The sequence below is a fragment of the Lytechinus pictus genome, chromosome 10 (genome assembly GCF_037042905.1).
Source record: "Lytechinus pictus isolate F3 Inbred chromosome 10, Lp3.0, whole genome shotgun sequence".
NCBI classification, from domain to species: Eukaryota; Metazoa; Echinodermata; class Echinoidea; order Temnopleuroida; family Toxopneustidae; genus Lytechinus; species Lytechinus pictus.
Window position 1 is genome coordinate 8,290,029 of NC_087254.1, and position 22,316 is coordinate 8,312,344.

Consider the following 22,316-nt stretch of genomic DNA (forward strand, 5'->3'; position numbering starts at 1 on the left):
AGAATTTCACTGTGTTTGAGATGATGATTACAAACTCATTTAAACACTACATTTTCTCTGGTGTAGCAACAAGCTCTCATTTTTTAGTCCTCGAACACACATGGCTCGATCACCACTTTGTTTATTTTGATCAAGTCCAGGGTCCCATAACACAAAGGTTAGCGATTAATCGTACGCTTGATTGTACATTGTAGTCAATCGAATCAATTGTAGAAAATTGTTCTACGATCATCGCTAATCTTTGTGTTACGGGCCCCAGGACAGGTGTTCCACAATTCAATGCTTTTGTTGAATTCTCAAGTCAACTTGATTCTTTTGTGCAACCACTGATCTTAGACCTTATTGTTAAGGTGCAGCCCAAGAATTCTTTCATTTACTTTTTATAAAGCAAAGGAATGTTTAACATCCGTTTCTTTTGCTACTGTTACTACAATGTAGATGTGTTTTCCTCAAAAGCAACAAGCCATTTACAATTAAGCAGATTTTGAATAGCCATACCTCACTGCACTAAGTAAAAAGTCTTCACCTTGTACAGTGTAGGATTTCTACTGGTCATCTTTGCAAGAAGCTATTCGATAATTTTGGATTACACATTGGATTTTCCCCATCAGGAGAACCAGCTTTTAGTTCAAATTCGGCATTATCCTGGTTTAAGTCGCCAGTCCATTCACTGCCGTTTATTTCGTCGGTGCTGGTGACTTCTTTCCTCTCCCATTGACTTTGTACACAACGTGTGCACACACACCGAAACACACAAGAGAGGTGACTAATTTCATGATAAGCCATAAGGCTTCAAATTCTTTTAAATACATCCCCTGCTCGTCTGAATATCCAAGAGGGAGTTTTGAAATATCATTTTGGAGATCACTTGCGGTCATCACTGGAGCGTGACCTCATTAGCCTGCACTTGATACGGTGATATGGAGCTCCTTTTTCACATTTGGCGGACTCGAGCTCTCGAAGGGAGGTGAGTTTATTTTCATTTCAATTCCTAAAAAGAGAGCCAAATCTTTACAATCCGATCATACTAGTAATTTTACTGATTATTCGGTATGCTCCCCTGCATCCGGGATCCACCATACAGTAATACAGGCCTATTTCTTGATCTGTAAATTTTAACCTGCAGTGCTTACTTTTATAGGCTCTTTCTCTAGTGAAAAGCAGGCCTCTCATGACAATGAACATTGTTAGAAGTGTGGTGCATATTACTTGAAATGCACAAATTGATCGATATTATCATGATTTTCATTCTTTGGCCTTAAAATCAATGATTTTGCATAAATTCATATCATGGTTTTTCCTTGAATACATATTGCCTACCTAACAACGCCACTCTAATCTACAAGACTGTATGTTAATTCCATATTTGGTTTCTTCACGTGCATTATTGAATATTTACATCTGGTCAAGATTTTCTTCCTGTTGAAATCTTTCAGAATATGTACATCAATGGCTACAAAAATTGAATGTCATATATGCATATCAACACAACAGAAGTAGGAATGGGGGGGGGGGGTCAAGGCACTTTTTATAATCCTGTTTACATATGATAGGTTATCAAACTGAGGTTGCAGGCAAAACAGAAGTGACATTTTACTACTAATTTAACCAGTCAATGATGACATGACTTATACTGCAACATAAAGATTGATGTTGTGTGTATATTAGACCACACATACATCACCTACAGGTAGTACAGGATATATTGTAAAAATATTGAGCAAATCAGTGATATAGAATTTCTAAAAAAATCCTACCTAGGATATTTAAAAAAAAAATTGAATGAAGTGGAGATCAAGAAATAGAGCATCGATTTAATACTAAAGCCTTTAGAACATCAATTCTGCCATAAGTGCTTGTGGAATAGTTGTAAGAGCATCGCGACAGAGCTCTAATGTGTACTGTTGTTAGGTCATTGGTTCAAATCCTAGTCGTGCTTGTTGATTAATTTTTTCAGTTAAGAATTGATATTGGTCCTTACTATAGTGACTTTGGAAAATAAGAAAGTTGATAATATATTCACTAGGTCTGGCAAATTAAATGGTGAATGATAATGAAGACTTTGGCCAATACTTCTACGTCATAGAATTGAAGAGGTTACTTGGAAATGACCTTTTCCAATATTTGTGGTAAAGTACTCATGATTGATTTATGATTTTCTTATATTTGTATTTATTATTCAATAATTTCTACCTTTTATTTTCTAATTAAACAAAAACACATGAAAAAAAAAAAATCAAATTTGATACATTGAATAAAAACTATTTCAATGGATATTAATACAATAATTGTTCAAATGTGATAGTTGCATGATTTATATGTATTCAATAGCAATACATAAACCTCATATACATTCATAAGTTAAAAATTGCCATATTCTGTTTTCTTTGCTAGGCAAGAGATACGTTTAGGTTCCTTATTAACACAAACCTTACATTTCATTGAATCGATTTTAACATCATGTAACCCCATGCATTGCAAATACAGCTGTTAGCAAGATCAAGGCATCATATACACAAAAAATAGTTCATCTAGTCTACAAAATTGTGGCACACAGCAAGTATTAAAAAAAAATCAAATACACAACAAAGTGTTTAGAGAATGAAAGAGGTACTAGCTTTCACTTGAAGAACTACAGATAGTATGCTTATTTTGTATGGACTTTTAAATATTCTGTAGTAATAATGACATAATAATCTAAAAGACAAATTTAGTGAAATCAAGGAGAATTCATGCTGAAATATAGGCATCTAATTGGGATCTTCTACATATATGCAAAAGATCAAAATTAGATGTCTATTTCATTTCAGCACAACTTCATAAACCATTCAAGTATGACTGACAACAATTTGCATCTAGGTGAAAAACATAAGGGTGAATACCATTGGATTAATAATCAATAAGCTAACCCATGATAACCTTGGAAGTGAAAGCTAGTACCTTGCTCTCTGACATTCAAATATAAAATCAAGAAAATAAAAAAATAAATAACAAATCAAATCAAATATTTACATACATAACTGATAAGCAAGCCACCATGGTAACTCTACATAAATATGTACATTTTTCTTAGGGGGGAGGGTTGTTGCAATGAAATCAACGAAACACTTGAAAACGTTTAGGTTTTTATAATCATATGAAAAGTTGACTTGAAAATATGAATATTGTTTAAAAACATTTCATATTTGTGCTCATAATTCTTTTTTAAAATATGAAGAATATCAGATGATTAGTCACATGACGGCACCATGATGAATACAAGTTTGCTTATTAGTTTTTAATCATTTGCTTTTGACTGAACACTTTGTGCTAAAACATCACTTTAAAGATTTCTCCCATAACACTCATGATCTTATGAATCTCCATTCATTATCTTAACTTAGATTATTTACTATGATTGATAAACTCAAATGTTATACGAATCCTCCAATGAAAATGTAATTTTTTACATCGATAGTGCACACTTTGCAAACGGCCTTCAAGAAAATTCAACCCAAATAATTTTTTTTAAAGGCATCGGCAGTCAACAATCTCTTACCAGTCATCAATCAATCAATCTCAGAAAGCATGGGTCTTGTACCAGAATTCCTGATGATTCTTCACTATTACCAACCCTGTTGACTAATTATGTACATCTCACGAAATATCATAGGTGACAGCATATATCCTTGTGGAACCACAGCCCCAGCTCAATGAAATAAAGGATATGACATACAGTTTTTTTAAAGATGCATATGACCACAAGCACCAGTAACTGCATCCATGAGGGTCGCAAATTAAAGTAAAACAGAGTAATCCCAGGCATTCCGAAGTCAATGTCACTTTGCAGGACTAACCAACTGGTTACAAAACCTGCAGATCACATAACTGAAGGAATCAAAACTGCATGGTAAACAAATGCAAACAAGGCTGGCAAGGCTGTGAATATAGGTATCACACGAGGGCAGCAGCCTCAAGATTGTCTTTGACGATCGTGTTTGTCACCACTTGAAAGACCACCTCCATGTTGCTAGTATCCGTTGCTGTGGTGAAATGGGGGTATACTTCCTTCTTGGGGTTGCGGTTGCACTGCTGGAAGCGTCTTTGGATGTACTTGGCTGCAGCATCAATGTCATAGTCCGGGCCTTGTAAGAAAAAAAAAGGACAGACATGGAAGCAAATTAGTAGGGTTAAGGCAACATCGGTGCAGTTGCCTTCATTGCATTAATATTGAAATACCTACAAGAACCATACCTGTTTATGTTTCAAACACCCATGCTGATATAATGATGATAATGTAGATTTATAGAGCGCATACACCATTCAAAGGCACTGCTGGCTCAGAGAAAGTTCTCTTGATTCTCCTTTATTACCTATTTACCTACGGAGGAGATTCTTTTTACCTGATAGCTCAGAAAGCATCAGTACTGGGTAGCAAGCATCACTTTCTTAGTTCACCATTAGTAATAGGAGACAGGGATTTATTCTTTTTTTGTTTGAACAAAATGGCACAGGAAAACCAATAATCATGTCAACCTTGAAATTAAACACCAATTAAAATATCTTACTCCTCATTTTGTTCCAGTAGCAACAAAGTCTGTTATCATAATAATAATAAAAATAGGCATTTATATAGTGCCATCTATCTAGAAATATTATATTCCGAGGTGCGATGTTATCATTATTATTACCCCGGCTTTAGCTGGAGCTGCCTTTCAGCGCTCATGCATCCAAGGAATTAATCCTGCCGGGTACCCATTCACCTCACCTGGGTTGAGTGCAGCACAATGTGGATAAATTATTGAAGATATTACCTTGGAAGTCTGGGAAGTAATGTTGAAGCTGCCTTGATGTGTGTAGAATTTTGTACTGGAACAAATCCACTTTGTTGAGAAAGAGAATCATTGTTGTTTGACGGAAGAAACAGTTATTGCAGATGGATTCAAACAGCTTCAGACTCTCTTGCAAGCGATTCTATGCAAAGAAGAGAAAGAATATATTTTTGAAATAATACAATGAAAACAACTTCTCTCTTTGGGAATTCAATGCAGTTTAATAATAATAATACCAACATGCTTATATAGCGCATATCACTGCCAAATGCGTCCCTGTGCACTTAATTGGATATTATTACCCTGGCTTTAGCCCCGCAGCCTTTTACAGCGCGGTGGCATTTCAAGGAATAAATTCCTGCCAGGTACCCATTGACCTCACCTGGGTTGAGTGCAGCACAAAGTGGAGAAATTTCTTGCCGAAGGAAATTACGCCATGGCTGGGATTTGAACCCACGACCCTCTGTTTCAAATCCCAAGACTAATCCACTGGGCCACAACACTCCACATTTGGTTCCCTTACCCTACCACTGTACTAGTGATTTGAAGACTATTCTTATTTCGTTTGATGCATCGTACAGTACAAATCTGCATTCAACTGTGTTTGGGGAGGGGTGCAGAATTGGCACTTTCAACTACAGCTAACCGCATTCTCTCATTAAAATCTCATTATCAATTCTTCTATATGCCTAATACAGCTATTTTTATGATTTTTTCTCCAAATTGTATTACTCGTCCTTACACAAGGACCAAATGATGTGAATCCTTTATACAATGTTAAGTTTATGATGTGCCTAAGAGAAACAATTTCCATTATCTCAGTGGATGGGCAGATGTTCGTTTGAAAATGCAAAAAAATACACATAGAAGAAGTAGATAATCCTGGATACGTGTCACTTGATACCCATGTTGTAATCATTATCTACACATAAACTACAACCTTCAAGATAGCAAAAAATTCATTAATGATGTATTTCTATGGTGAGGTGGACATCTGATACTCAAATAGAGATTAACACAAGGGGATTAGCTCAAGAGGGATTTAGCTCAAAGAGGGATAAACTCCAGATCTGTCACTATTTGAGCAGGGGCCTACATGAACTAATAACATACTGGGCATTTCAAATGAAGGGAATCCCAGGTCTAATTATTTTCAATTGAAAAAAAAAATCAGTAGCCTTTAGTCTTTTCATTTTAACATACAAATTATTAGCACTCCACACATACCATGATAAACTTCCCCCCAAAATAAGTATCATGAAACACCAAGTACTGTTGAAAAAAAAATTTTAAATGACAATGGCGATCCCGCATATTTAATGAGGATTCAACCCTAGTTTCACATTATACTGAGTGTGGGAAAAAAAGAAGATATTCACACATATTCCATACAGGTATAATAAAATACAAAGAAATAGTGAGTGGGTGATGCCATTGGCTGCCTCATTTGCATATCGAACATGATGTGCATATAATAAATACCCAATATCATTTTATATTAAAGCCAAATTATTCTTATACTAATATAACAATACCAACATGCTTATATAGCGCGTTCACTGCCAAATTCTTCCCTATTCTTACCACTTCTGGGTCTTCAAAGAGAACCATATCATAACCACTGAGTGCAGCAACAAAAAGTAATGCCTTGACATCGTCAAAACACTGGATCCACTTCCTTCTCTCCGACCTCTGACCTCCGACATCATATAACCTGATCATAGCAAAAAGTTATAAACAAAAAATGAAACAATAATCATGGAAGTGTCACATTTTACCCATGGTAGCTGATTCAGTTCCAAAATTGTTCTCCCAGCGGGACCTGCTTATTAACAAAACATTAAGATCAAATGTTGCTTATATGTATACCATCCCATCAATCAAACACAGTACATGTACTTGGTGAACAGCGTAAATCATGGCTTAATTTTGTGCCAATTTTTATACTTATGAAAAGTACAAGAGAAATATCAATGAAACAAATGGAATTGCCCCAGCGTAGGAATTCCATGAAGGTGACAGGCGATATCACCCTCATCATATCACAAAGCACTCATAAAATTTCTCAAATATAATGCTTTGGGGCTACTATCTTTTTGAGGGTTGCCCTAAGATATGCGGCAACCAATATTGAAAAATATCCAGAAATTCAATATTTTATATACAGCAGAAAAATATTTGTATTTAACCCATAATTGCTTGTTGCACACAAAAAGTGGCCTTTGAAATGAAATAGCCCAAAATATCAATATCGCCCTAATGTGTGAATGATAAATAACCCATTAATGAAATCCAAATTATTTCCTAACCTGCATTGCATTTAACCCTATGCCATTCTTACAAGTTTTTAAAGTTAAAATTAAATTTTGCAAGGACTAACTCAAAAATATGCAGGACTGTTCAAATACAAGCTATGTGGTAAAACCTGTATGTAAGTTTTCAGTGCTTAGCATGTATAGCAAGTTCACCATTTGCGTGTCATTATCTGATGTTTTAGGGTTACTTCTTTGTTGATGTTGTTATTGCTGTGTCGTTTATTTCTTTATTTTTCATTATTTTAATTTCATTTTCATTTTATTTATTCATTTTATTTATTATAGTTATAATTATATATTTCTTTTGGGGGGGAGGGAACGAGAGGGGTAATCAGAATATAAGTTTCCAATGTAACTTACCTGAATATGACACCCCTTATTTTGAAGTGTGTTTCCAGTATCCCTGTTGTTCTGACTCGAGCTCTCAGGACATCTTGAGTATCTGGTTTGTATTTCTCAGATGTCAGTCTTTCTATATTCTCAAAATAACTAAACGAAACATGGGAAAAGAATGGAAAACATGGAATTTTCAGCACATTAAACTATATCTACATAATATACACCAAAATATTAATTACAATACATGTATACAACTCATCTACAATATTAGTGACTTTAACAGCCACTTTAACAGAAAATACCCTTTCATGAAACTAAGCTTAAGTTTCTGATAAAGAAAACTGTTTTATTAGCTTTAATTCTTAAATTCTTCTCTGTCTTGACTTTTCACCCTTAAGTTTCTCTTTATGAGAAAAAGGACAATTTTTTTATCACTGATACATATATCAGCGGAGATGAAAATGAAGACCAACCAGTTCTGCACAATCCGATAAAAGACACCCATCTCCCTGAGTTGGGATCGTGGTTTATTTCACTATTAAATGGCAGGGTGAAGAACATTAACTTCATGAAGAAAAGTCTCAGAGTTTAAGTCTCAATTCAATTTCATTCCTTTCCAATGCTCAAACCTTTAATAATGATAATAACAATAATAAAGGGCAAGTATAATGAGCACATATCCACCTTTTGGGGTGCTTAAGCTTTTCCTGCATTATCCTGGCTATTAAAGCTAGGTTTCTTCTGGTTCACACAGTTCTTTGAGAATGTGGATGAATATCTTGCTGAGGGAAATTAACACTGTGGCTGGGATCCAAACCCACATACAACTGTACATGTAAGGATAATCACCGGGGGGGGGGGGGGGTTCTACTCCATTAAAGGAGAATGAAACCCTCGCAACATGTTAGCTTGATTGAAATCAGAAAAATCATTTTTTCTAGAACTTTTCATTAATCTGTTTCTAAGTGAGTGTTTCGTACTGCAAAATTGGAAAATAGCATAAAAACAGTGCAAGTCGAAAAAATCAGTATGTCTGTTTGATTTTAATGCTATTTTCTGATTTGTTTCTTTTATTTTTGTCTGTTTCATACAATACACCAAACAATTCACTTGTTTTTAGGGATTTTATCCTCCTCTGAGAGATCACATATTAGACTTACTAGAGTGCAGAGTCATTGAGTTCATATTCATGTCCTCTGGAAACACATTGACGTATTCCAGCATCGTTCCACAAGGCAATGAGTGCAGTGGCTATGTCATGCTTCATTACGGTGTGTTCATCAAAACATCTATGGCACTGCAGGATTGCTTGTGCATGGGACTATGGAGGAAAGGAGATTATAAAAAGAATGATTAAAAGTTAGTAAATGAACAATAATTCTTGCTAGTATAAATTTATATTAATCATGTCTACAGAGACATGAAAGTCAATTATGAAATGGAACACTTAATGTTGCTGTTGTTATGTTCACATACTGTTTTAAAGCAATCTGGTGTGTAGAACTGAATAAAAGGATTCTTAAAATAATGAATCTCATTTATTAACTCGCCCTCTCTGATAAAAAAATAAAAGATAAAGCAGGATCCTAGAGATATAGAGGCCGATCTTGAAAAAAATCCCTCTAATGTCAAATTTACAGTCTTTATCCCATAGTAAAAATGATACAAGAGGCTGATGCCATTTGCCTGTTCAAAGTGAGAAATAGCCCGTTTTGGATGAATAAAAAATCAAATTTGGAATACACAGAAGTACATTATAACAAAGGAGAGCCCCCCCCCCCCCAGATTCTTCCCGACTATCCAGTAAATTAATGTATCACTTGGCTCACATGGGGCAAACTGTACATGACCAATAAAAAAAAAACAGTTTCTCTTGTATTCTATTTATGAACCACAATATACACCTGTACAGTTAAACCGACCTGCCAAACTTAACTGTGAAAAAAATCCTATTATTTATTTTTCCATCCTTTTTTCAAGCCTAAAATCTGACTTTCTTTAAAATTTTGAAAAAACATAACAAAAATCAATATTCTAAGTTTCAAAAATCCTATTTTGAGGGGTAAAATCATACATGTATGTAGGGTGACTTTCCCCTTAAAATTCATTGGATAAGATCCTACCGATTGGCAACTCTGGTTTGATACAGATTGGGGTGCCCTGAAAGGCAAAAGCTTGAGAGATGGGGTACTGAATTACATTAAACTTTTAATAGACAGATTACACATTAAAAAGAAAATAAACCATTTGACATAAATCATACAGATCTTGATTTGAAAACTGGGCCTCGTTACATTTCTAGGATCAACGGCATTGATTATTGTGTATGATCAATCGTATAAATCACCCCCAACGATACAAGGTCTTAGTCTGATTGTATTACAGCATAACAATGAAGACAGACCATTGAGAGGGGTTACAGCAGGTTGTACCATGATCCAAGCGAGGTGTTGAATACAAGCACTGGGAATGACAGTCATCTATCAAACTTAAAATGCTTCCCTTTCATCTCGAAGCCTGGCTAATCCTGATTAATTAGAGCCTTGCTTTACAGACTGACAAAAAAACAAGATGGGTTTAAACCAATCTGATCGCACTATTACGTAGTGAATTTACAACCAAATTGTAGGTCTATTGTACATGTACATGATTAATCGACTACGATGTTTATACCTCTGTGGCTCTGTCAAACATATACCACTATCCTAAAAAGTTACTCCAGTAAGTTTCAACTTGCAGTATTTACTACAGTTGAATCTTGACTGACCTACTTGTTGAAATTGGTCAAATTTACTTTTTAGGGTAGCCATTTGTTTTCTTTGGTCTGTTGGTAAAATGGCCATCATGTCATCATCTGCCAAAAGCACAAGTTCATTTTACATTCGTGAATCCAAATCATGGGGTGTGTAGTGTACAAAGTATTTGGAGGGTTTGTTCATGATTTGTAGTTTCATCAAATGGGGTGTTGTACAAAAAACATACAGTACATGTACCGTGGGAAACAAGTTAAGTACATACAAGGATTTAAAATATTTTATCAAACACAATTATCAAATAAAATCAAATATAAACTTCTGTAACGAATGGGTTGTTTGAGGGTTTATACAAGACAAAAGTGTCGGTCAAGTTCTACTGGTGTGACCAATACATATACTTGCACATGTACTATTTTAAAGTCTTACCTTATTTCTAGAGTTGGCAAGAGGTATTCGTAACAGGCCCATCCCGTTGAGTACGTACTTCATGGAATTCAGTAGATTATCCAAGACAGCAGGCTGGACAGAACAGTCAAAAGAAAAAAAAAACAACCGCAATTGGCAACCATACAATAACAATTTATGCAAGTAGTTGCAGCAAACAATTATTTCATGAGACAGTCTTTTACATGAAGGTAATTGTCACCATATTGAAATCATGAAATCTTAGCGCAAAACCGATAATTCTGATGGTCATTAACACAGAAAAGCGTATGTGGGACAGTGTATTGATATTGCTTGGAAAAAATACCCCACATTTGATGAAATTCTGTGCTTATTTTGCTAATTTCTCAGCAATTACGCATTTTCTTCCAGAGCCATTTGGCACATATTTTTTATTCATACACACTTGGATGGTAATTTTATTGGATTTTGTTCAACCTCATTTTGAGATCGTTACCACAACTGGTACTTATCTTTAATGTTTATAGTGGATACATTATGTGTAACTAAATTTGTGGTTTGAATCCTGCTCAGTACCTATGATTTGATGAAAAGTTAAGACATATCTACAAATGTGAACAAGAAGTAGAATGTTGTATTCTTTTTAACGAAACCTTAATATTTTGTGCATGAAATACACATAGCACTTCATAAAACAATATAATCGTGAAGTACAAAAAAAATACTATATTCAAGCTTCACTTGGTTTGAGGTACATTACAATTTAAATCTCTGTGAGATATTGTCCATATGCTTCATGGCTTCTATTGTACTTAATATACCCATATCAATAACAGCCCCTATTAGTAAAGATTGTGGTTTAAGTTTGTTTACAAACAGTGTTTACACTCAGTAACAGTTACACATGAACAGCTGGCAGCACAATAGAAGGCATTATTTTGGCACAGGACTTGCTCACATCATGGACCTCCTACATATTTGAGTGAATGCTTTAGATACACAGGGTCCAACCACTTGACCAAAGGTCCACTTGAATGGTCAGACCCAATAAGGCAATATCCCCCAATTTTCCATTTTCTTTGGTTTCTTTTTGCTACAATCCTCAAGAAAAAAGCTTATTTGACAAAGCAAAGCTCTGCATCGATGTATCAGTTGGGGTAATGTGTGAAAATACACGCTCCAATTTTGAATAGATGTTATCATCTGTGGATAGATGACTATTTCAGTGAAAGACTCTGAGTTAGGGAACTCATCCGGGGGGGGCCACTTACTAGAGACGAGTGGATACCATGCGCGACCATGGGGTCCCGAAAAGCACCCTAAACACGTATTTTCCAGTTCTGAAAATGCATCCCTTAACAAGTATTGGCGTGTGAAACCATACCCTTAACAAGTATTGGAAACAAAACGATACTCTTGGCAAGTTCCCTGAATTGACCCCCTAAACAAGTACAGCGATATTTTAATTGTTATGTCACGGATGTCGGTCGTCGGCCTACCTTCACCCACATCAGTGGGTTTAGTACAGCCCCACCTCCGACATCTCGCCCAAATCGTACTCTAAACACGTAGTGTTGACTCTTGGGGCAAAAGTACATCCTTTATAAAACATTTTAGTCTTAATTTTTTACACCCTCGCAAACTTGACCCTAAACACGTAGCTTTCCTAGTTTAGTGTTTTTGACACCCTTTTCACGTTACGTACGTAACGTGCCCTATCTTGAAAAAGACATCCTTTTTACGTGTTTTTTTGGTCGCGCATGGTATCCACTCGTCAATGTAAGTGGCCCCCCGGGGAACTCATACTATGGGAGTGAGGGCATAAAGCTTTTTCAAGTTCTATATTACCTAGGCCTATGTCACCCTATTGGTTTGGTTAAAGTTAAAGATTGATTGTACATGACACAGTGCTTGTCATAAAAAAAGTAACTTGTTCTTTGTCTAAAGTCTGAACATCTATGGCAGTGTATCCTATTGCCAGACACCTTTATTTCAGTGCTTTAAAAATGACAACTAGAGGAAATACAATCAAGAAAAATTCACACTTGCTATTCCAAATATTATGAAAATTATGAATATGATAAAATTATTTTATATTTACCATTTTCTTTGCATCGCACTTGCCGCATACCCCTCCACGAAAAACAATTATTTTCGTGCGCGACAAATTACATCATGATTCCGGACGCAAGCCGGACGGGTAAAGATATCCTTGATTATCGATGTAAGAACAAATTTGTGTGATTTTTTTGTTCTTATATCATATCAAGAGTAAATTATAAGTTTTTATTTGCTTTTTTATATCGAATCTGAGCAGATGTTGGTAATAAATTTGTGTTTGATAACTTATTTTATATTTTCCTGTTAGCTGCATGTTCCATGGCATTTTCCAATAATAATATGCTCGCGTTCGTATCATGACGCTCATCAAGTTCTATCGATGCGCCGCCGATCGACGGCTCTACTCACGGTAAACCTCGCGAACGGGTACCTTGAGAACTAGCCGTCGACGATCACCCACAATACACCACACCTCATCATTCGATCGAAGGAGTGGACGAGATTGACATTCGGCAAATCAGGCCCATATTTCCGTTAGAAAATATATCAATTGTTTATGCAAAACTATGTTATATGTTATTTTAAGCATTTTCTGTCATTTTAGAGATAAATAAGGTAAAAGTTGGATTTTTTGGCCTTGTTTTTGCAATCTTGTTCTATGTATTGCTCTGTGAAATTGAATTGCGAAAGTCTTGAGGTACGAAATTGTTTTCGAACGCAGTAATATGCGCGTCCGGAATCATAATAGTGTCCGGTAATACAATACGTGACTATGCATTAAAAGTAACTAGAAGATGATCTTGTTCTCATTTATTACATTTTCTTGCTTGTCTGTCTCATTATTACATACAGTGTAGCCACAGAGTTCATTTTTTATTTGTCTTAAACATGTAGTCAAACAACCTTCACTGAGAAAAGCTAATAAAGTATTTTAAAAAGAAACACACTCTCCACTTTATATAGCTAAAAAAAATCAACACTCTGCACATACATTGTACGTATATTGTTTTCTCACATGATATTATCAAAAGCAATGTAGGAACTTTTCTGATCAACACTGTATTGTTTGATTGATGGAATGATTGTTTAATTTTTTCTTTCTCTTTTGTACTCTATTACCCTTTTTACACACGCTAAATTTTCCTTAACCCCGTACTATAGGTGGGGCTAAATTGCCATTTAGCCCCACCTATAGTACGGGGTTAAGCTTAGCCCACTTTCTTTTTACACAGCATTTTTGCAAAGTGGGCTAACCCCACCTTTAGTACGGGATTATTTGGCCCTGCAAAAAAGCAGGGTTATCCCAGCAATTGCGGTGCTAAGAGCGATAGTACGGGGTTAAGATCGCTAGTGTAAAACGAAAGTGGGCTAAGCTTAACCCCGTACTATAGGTGGGGCTAAATGGCAATTTGGCCCCACCTATAGTACGGGGTTAAGGAAATTGTAGGGTGTGTAAAAAGGTACGAGTGAAGTACTTGTACTACGAATGATCGACAAAAACCACTTGTCCGGGGTTAGCGAGTTTCGTGTGTGAAAAGCAAGCATTCCTTATCCGGGGTTAGCAAGAACAATTTGGCATGTGTAAAAAGGAAAAAAAATAGTACGGGGTTAAGGATAGTACGGGGTTAGCGATAGTCCGGGGCTAAGAAAATCCTGTGTAAAAAGGGTATATGTGATGTACCATGTGTCGAAGTGAAACTATTCCCTGGTGCTCGTCCCGCTCTATTCTTCCATTGTAATGCCTTTGTGTGGTTGACCTTAGAAGGGTGTCCTGGAGGGTTCACCTTAGTGACCAGCATGTGTCATGTCAACTGTCACAGTCATCACCCTGTGGGATGCTTGCCCACACATCCAACAACAATACAACCATCAAAAGAGTGAGCTAACTTGAGGTCCTTTTTTCTGTAGTGGGTAGTACCAAGGAGGTAGTACACTGGAGTTCTGTCCAGTGAGTTTAACCAGTCTAGATTTGGCAATATGTTCTGTACATCCCAAAATTTGGAGGTAAAAGCAATTGTGTACTAGTTTATAATACTGTACATGTACTAAGATCTTCATTATAGTAAATATCCTGAATATTAAATACACTACGGTTCAAATATTTTAGTTTCCCCATCTTAAATCTCCCAAAATTAGGAACAAGAGAAAGAGGAGCTTAATCTGTTCTTTTTTTGGGGGGGAGAAGGGGGTGTTGGTTATTTGTCTGTTTGTTTGTTTTTTGAAGGGGGGGCAATTCAATGTGAGGGCACCTGATGAGGATGAGAAATGCTTTCCTGTTTATATTCTGTCAATAAACACAACATCAAAATCACCTATCCCAAGTTCCCAACACATAAATTCACTTTAAAGGGATGGTCCGGGCCGAAGGTATTATCATCTATATAAATAGAGTAAAATACACAGAGAAAAATGCTGAAAAGTTGATCAAAATCGGATCACAAATAATGAAGAACTTTATTGAATTTTAAAGATTTGCATTATTCCAGTGAAACAGTTCTAGGCATGTCTTCATAAATATTCATTAGATGGGCTGATGATGTCATATCCCCACTTGTTCTTTTGTATTTTATTATATGGAATTAGGTTTATTAAAAAAATTCTACCAAGAACTAAAACAATTGGATTGACTTATTAAGTCCATTAGTTATTTATTGCTGCAACTTATTTCGTCATAATGGAGGCACAACATCTTAACACATGTATGAAAAAAATGAACTAATTATGATGTCATGCAATAACATAAGAAAAAGGAAAGTGGGGACGTGACATCATCCGCCCACCTAATGAATATTTATGACAACGTGCATATGATTGTTTTCACAAAATATTGCTAAACTTTCAAATTCAATAACTTTGTTATTTATTTGTTATCCGATTTTCAGCATTTTGCTCTGTGAATTTTACTCTATTTATTTTGATATAAATACATTCTTCAGCCCGGAGCATCCCTTTAATGTTGAAATGCTCAGACTCTGAAGTATATGGAATAAAGCACAACTATTTACTGCTCCCCATTACTGTCACAAAGTACATTCTACAACAATAACGAAAACACATTTCAAACTGTCTATTGTCTGCTGGTTTGACAGAGATGAAAAACAGCTAGAAATCATGGAGGCAGGAACAACAAAATATTTCCAAACAAGACCATTGTTGCATATTTTACCCCACAGGGTTTTAGTCACACATGAATGGTGTCTGTTTACAAATTAGCCTTGATCATGAAACCATATCAAATAAATTTACTGTAAATATAGTAAATCATAAACACTCTATTGTGTCACAATTCACCAATGTAACAAATTGAATGGCAACCTTTGACCCCAAAGTCTTTAATCTCTTTGACCCAACATTGATTTTTTTTCATGACATTGTACTGCAAATATTGTATTGATATTAATTATCTATACATGTACCTGCGACAAAGGACTTGTAACAAATTACGTTATGATAGCAATAAAATCAGTCTGATTAATATGTGTACTGAAATACATGTAGCTGATAATAATTAAACTGAAATTACTGAATTGCTCAACAATATTCGTTGATATAGGGTACTTTATTCTCTTCCATCCAACGCTTCTACTACTTTGATCGACAATATTTGAACAAGTTACATAGGGCCTGCTATGCAGTTGACTGGCCCTGAATGTAAATTCAGCTCACAATACATGCAGATGTTCAAGGCAAATAAACGATCACATTATGCTGTACATTTCATGTACAGTACATGCTTGAAGATATGACCTTCTAACAGTATGATGAGGCAATATTACAATTGTGCTTCTCTTTACATTGCAGTCTCTTTGCATAAATGGAGCCATTCACACTAAAAAGAAGTTTGAAGACGGCAAATATGCACATTGAAAATAACCTAAGGTGATACATGCATGTATATCAAATAGATAGAGTGGTATTCTGATCTCAAAACAAGGGTTTAACTAGAAAACAACAGTATACACTGTACCAAACTGAATTGTAGATACTCATATTATAATACTTCTCAATTCACTAACAGATAAAAATTGTAGCAATCCTCACAGCAGGATTAAAAACAATTTTCACTATAAAAATGAATGATTTAGCAATTTGCACTCGCTAACAGTGTGCTATAAAGTTAACTATAAAGGCAATGATAATTATAGGGACAGTGATTTTCCGCGATCGCGGAAAACGGACGGAATTCACGGAATCGGCCTTTTGAAACGGAAAGTGGCTTTTCAAACGGAAAATCACGGAAAACATGTTTTTTCTCAAAATGCACAAAATAGCAACAAAAATTACTCCCAAATCCTCAATAAAATACGAATATCAACTGGAAAAAACACGATCTCACTTTGCTACAACAATCATGACAATCAACACATCGCACCTACACTCGAGCCCCTCGATCGTATCTAAATTAGTTTACACTCACGTCTGCATATAAGGCAGAATACGGCCGTGTGTTGCTGCCCTCTGCGTTCGGTCATAATATCATGATCACGGTGATTCAACAAATCCAAAATGGCGGATAGGAGGAAGTCGTCGACTGATCAAAACCATGTCCGAAAAGTCCCCAAATCAGTGATAAAACCTCATTTACCATAAAATAATGCTAATAGTAATAATATGAAAGGTGAGGATTTATTTATGTTGATAGTTTTTTAGCTCGAATCTCTTTGATTTAAATGAATTTTAAAGCGATGATAGTACATTGGCAGATGCAAATTTTGACAGCACTAGCATTTTGACATCATTGCGTATTGGTTTTCTATGTAAACGGAATCGTCACTTTTTCATGTACACAAAGTCTATGGGGAAACGGAATTTCCGTTTTCAGACATCCTGAAACGGAATTTGAGATTTTCTGAAACGGAAAAGGCAATTTTTAGAAACGGAAAATCACTGTCCCTATAATTACCACCCACAGTCAACGCGCGACACTGGCACTGGTCCCACACCGATAAAAATTGCTGTCGTGTAACAGTAACTTGTCAGAAAAAGCCAGGGCCCCGTTTCATAAAGCTGTTCGTAAGATAAGAGGGACTTTAAGAACGACTGGTGATCCTTTCTTACGCGCGAAACTATCGCGAATGAATATACCATTTGCCATAAGAAAGGATCACCAGTCGTTCTTAAAGTCGTTCTTAACTTACGAACAGCTTTATGAAACACCCACCAGATTTACTGGTCCAAGATGACCTAACAGATACAAAATATATTTTCTTCTCTTTGGTAAATTATAAAAATGGCTCTGGCGTCTCAAAAACATGTCTCTCATGAACTATTGTTGTTTGTGCGTACTGTTTTTTTTTGGGGGGGGGAGGTGGGGGTAACACCAAGCAATAAAAGACAGCAAAATAAACTCAAGTCTTTTTTATATTTTTCTTTATTTTGGGGGACCAGTAAATTTTGGGTTTGGTCCAGGAAAATGGAAAAACTGGGTATGTACATGTCGGACCAGTAGGAAAAAAGGGTTGGTGTGGAGCCCTGCTATAGCTGAACTTGAAGCTATTACAGCTACATGTATCTTATGAATTAAACAAAAAGTATAATGGTGAGAATGACTATTTCACTAGTGTAAAATGACCCATCAGTATCAGAAGTTGTAGTAAAATGTGATTAGAATGTTCAGCCTACCTTGAAACTCATGAGTTCATAATCTGTGAAACCGTCACTGTGTATAATTTTCATTTGCTTCACCAGGGTACTCTTTCCACTTTCCCCAGCACCTGGTAAAAAAAAAAAAAAAAATGAAATGTGCTCAATGTCTGAGGCATTTCACCACTCATGGTAACACAAATGAAAAATGCTATATGATAAAACATCACAAAAAAAACATTTATTTGAATTTTTCCATTCATGTATGAAATCAATATTATAATGCAACATTGAAACAAAACCCCTTCAACCAACACCTCCCCCCCCCAAAAAAAAAAAAAAAAAAACTGAAGACAAAAGAAAATAGAAAATAAATTTTTTTTTTCGGTTTTTACTTTCAAAGTTTATAACAGAACCATATAATGTACAAAAAATGTACATGTACAGTGCTCACTAGGATTTAAATCAAAGGTCCCATGTTCTTGAATGCCCTATTGGCTGGCCTAGGACATTTTTTAGCTATGAATGTATGAAATATAAATCTGCACAATTAAAAAAGTGACGTTACCCTAAAATATTGAATTTCAAAGGACTATATGGAGAAATATACCCATGTTCCTTAGTCTGGTATATACCTTTGACAATGGTAGAACTCTGTACTAGTATTGGGAGTTGAAAATGTCAAATGCTTGTTTATAAATAATGTGTCTCTCCTATTATCTCTTTCCACATGCTTTAACAGTGAAGGAAACAACTTTTAATCATTATTTCCTGACAGTTATGAATGATATAGAGTCAAATGAGCTGATAAATTGAACTTGAATTGGCTACCCATAGTTACACCAAAATGTTAGACCGGTCTAAATCGAACAATAGTTCAGAATAGGCTATGGGCCATTGTGTTTCAAGTAGTTTCTTCCTACAGGGCTCGATTTTCAAAGGCGCAAGGCCATAATTTGATAGGGCACTTTAAAGGAAAGGGAAGGCGGTGCTCACTTTAGAGGCATCTAAGGCCATTGAAACAAGGCATCAATAGTAATATGTACTTTTCAATGGGACACATGCACTGGATTTCCATAGGGCACCAAGGCCTCGGGCAAAAAGGGCACTTTTTGTGCCTCAAGTCTACAATTATTTGGAAGGGCATCAAGGCCATTTCTGAGGGCATCGGATGCCATGGCCTAGGGTGGTCTTGGGTTAATTTGAGCCCTATTCCTACCTAGTAAGAGGATCTTGACTATATTCTCTTCCTGTCTAGCCATAGCTACCAAGTTGCGGTCTATCTCTTCGCTGCGATGACGGGCCCTCTTCTGCTCTTGGTCTAAGCTCACACAAGTCCCCATGGTTCATGGTTGCACAAGGTGCACACTATCAGATGGAATCTGGTAAGAAAAGTAACAAAATATTGAAAAATGACTCATGAGTACAATATGAATAGCTTATAGGCTTATCTTTGATTAATGAAAAAATGTTTTTAAAAAATTAAAAAGTGTGTCAACTAATTCAGTTGGCAGGTGCTCTCAGCCTTTAGTTATACCAGTACTTGAAAACCAAGAATTCTCTGACCAGGAAATTTACCCTTGTCCACCCCGATCACAAAAAAACACAAGTGGAGCGCCTCTATTGCTTGCCACTCAACTTCAGCAATAATACATGTAGATCAAACGTTAGTAACACACACACAAAACAAAAATCGCTGTGGAGTGTGGGTTAAAAAAAGTTAGCAAGAAAATGGAAAATCTGATCTGAAACTGAAAGAAGACCTAAAAATACTCTTAGAGCTGGCTAGTCTCATTTGAGGATTGCTGAATATATTCACCAATATATATAGCCACTATGCTATGCTATTCGTCAAATTTAACTGGCAGTGTTTGTATTTTAACAAAATTAAGATTATACATGTATACCCAGGTCCCAGTTGTGATTGTGTTGTATCCGGATAGGTTGTGTGTCCGGACGATCAAGTTTAGAAAGTCATTTGAAAAAAATTACAAGCGAAGTTTCATCAATTTTTAGAACAAAATGTTATGAAATATTATAGAGAACAAAATAGAAGATGATTACAACTATTTAATTCATATTTTTAGTGTAATCCAAAGTCAACAAAGAAGGCTTCATAAATATAAAGTGTCCGGACACCCAGACACCCGATCCCCCCATCATTGATAGTTAGTAATTCAAACTAATGTTGTAAATCGGATCAGAAATCAGATCGAAAATCGGATCGGCAGTTAAGCTTCTAAAATCGAAATCGAATCGAAAATCGAATCGGCGATGTTTAAAAACAAAGGAATACATCAAAATGTTGTTCGCGGTCGCGCGCATCTTCCTGACAAAGTCACAAAGACGAATGCATTGGAATGGAAGTCGCCAACATGCGCGATCGTTTGGAACATGTTTTAAAGCCAGGGGTTTTGAGGTGTTATAGCTTTAAAATAAACCGAGTGATTTTTATTAGAAAGATAAACGAAAGACGCATCTTCCGAGCAAAGGCGCAAAGGAAAATAAAATGAAAATATTTCTCATAGATCACAGGTTAATGAACGATCGGCGGGACATCTTTTAGAAGTATTTTTAGGTGCTAGCGATTTAGAATTATTGGAATGATCTCTTACGACGCATCATCTTAAAGTCGCAAGTGCAATTAAAATGAAGTAGAAGACGCAAGCACGCACGATGATTTGAAATATGTTATTAAAATGTTTTGGGTAGCTAGCGTTTTCAAATCAATTTGAAGTTCACGGCGGGGTCCGCTATCACCACGAGGTTGAAGAGAAGATTTATATCATTATAAAGGGGGTAAGAGAGTAGCGCAGTGAGCTCCGTCGGTAATACGACCTTTCAAAGTTCACGGCGGCATCCGCTATCACCACGAGGTTGAAAATAAAATGTATATAATCATAAACGATGTAAGAGAGTAACGCAGTGAGCTCCATCGGTAATACGACCTTTCAAAGTTCACGGCGGCATCCGCTATCACCATGAGTTGGAAGAGAAGCGGAAGAGAAGATATCTATCATCTTAAACATCGCCATAGATAATACCGGATTACCGCGTCTTTCTCCCTGAATAATGCGACCTCTAAATAGCTAGCACCTCAAAAACAATCACGCACTGTAACCAGATCTACGCCGATTTTTTATTTTCGATTTTTTCCTTCAAGGGGCATGATCGAAGATCGGCAAGTGATTGCCGATTGTGGTGAAATCGAATGGAATCGGTTGCCGATTGCAAAATCGGTTACAAGCTTAATTCAAACTCCATTTATTAGCTGCCATCGGCATCGCCGAAGCAAGCGGCGGAGTAGAAAGCTGGCAGCCGTCTGTTTCGAGGAGTTTTTTAACATTTTTTAAATTTCTCCTCGTAGTCGTAATTGGTGACTGAGTGGAGCCAACGGCAACGGAGTTCAGCGGAACAACCAATATAACAGAGACCGAAGGCGAAGCTTTTGGTCTAGCGGCGGAGTAGACTCGCGGAGCTGGAGCCGAGTCTTCTTGGGTTATTCCCCCGGCAGTGCCTGCAGCCAGCTCAGCATCATCCGATCCCGCGAAAGGTGTGTGAATCAAACACTCAACGTAAATGCTTACCTGCTTGTGATCTTCACTTGTTGTAGCTCTGATCCTAGTTTTCCGAAGTCTGGACAGTATGCTGAATTATATCCTTAAATTATCCGGAATAAAAATGATTTCTTCGGCAAGAGAATCGTGAATCCATTTTCTACTCTGTCGACCGATCGCTCAACAGATAACATACACTAGACATTATATTGGCGCATTGCATTGTCAACAGAACGCCCTCTCTCGACTCTAAGGAAAAAAACAAGTTCTTTCTATTCTGGATCCTCTTTTTTGGTAGACCTCTTTATCTGGAGGCTTATTTTACAGATCAGTGTGGTAGACCAATTCAACCAATTTATGAACTTAACAGACAAAAAAATTGATGGATCATTGGTATCGTAAATGCATACACTAACATTAAATAAATAGACGGCTGGAAAACGACCGGGGAAAACAACTCTAATGAAGTAAGAGAAGGGAAAGAAGGAA

The 22,316-nt window shown here is 36.3% G+C and overlaps 1 protein-coding gene across 1 annotated transcript; it reads right to left on the reverse strand.

The window, feature by feature from the left end:
• Window positions 1-2,514: 2,514 nt before the first annotated feature.
• Window positions 2,515-22,075, reverse strand: LOC129269057 (guanine nucleotide-binding protein G(o) subunit alpha-like). The gene is made up of 9 exons (XM_064105268.1): window positions 21,858-22,075; window positions 19,490-19,652; window positions 18,310-18,401; window positions 10,648-10,740; window positions 8,626-8,786; window positions 7,487-7,615; window positions 6,396-6,525; window positions 4,794-4,953; window positions 2,515-4,124 (listed from the first exon to the last, which is right to left on the reverse strand). Exons 2-9 carry the CDS (start codon window positions 19,611-19,613, stop codon window positions 3,934-3,936), a joined length of 1,080 nt encoding a protein of 359 aa, XP_063961338.1. The 5' UTR covers window positions 19,614-19,652; window positions 21,858-22,075; the 3' UTR covers window positions 2,515-3,933.
• Window positions 22,076-22,316: the final 241 nt, after the last annotated feature.

Bases quoted from the DNA above. Each gene is read 5' to 3' on its own strand.
- LOC129269057 (XM_064105268.1), bottom strand. From the start codon at position 19,613: ATGGGGACTTGTGTGAGCTTAGACCAAGAGCAGAAGAGGGCCCGTCAT. The intron at 8,787-10,647 runs GTAAGACTTTAA...TTTCCTCCATAG, and splicing joins TTGCCAACTCTAGAAATAAG to TCCCATGCACAAGCAATCCT. The intron at 7,616-8,625 runs GTAAGTCTAATA...TGTTTCGTTTAG, and splicing joins CTCAATGACTCTGCACTCTA to TTATTTTGAGAATATAGAAA.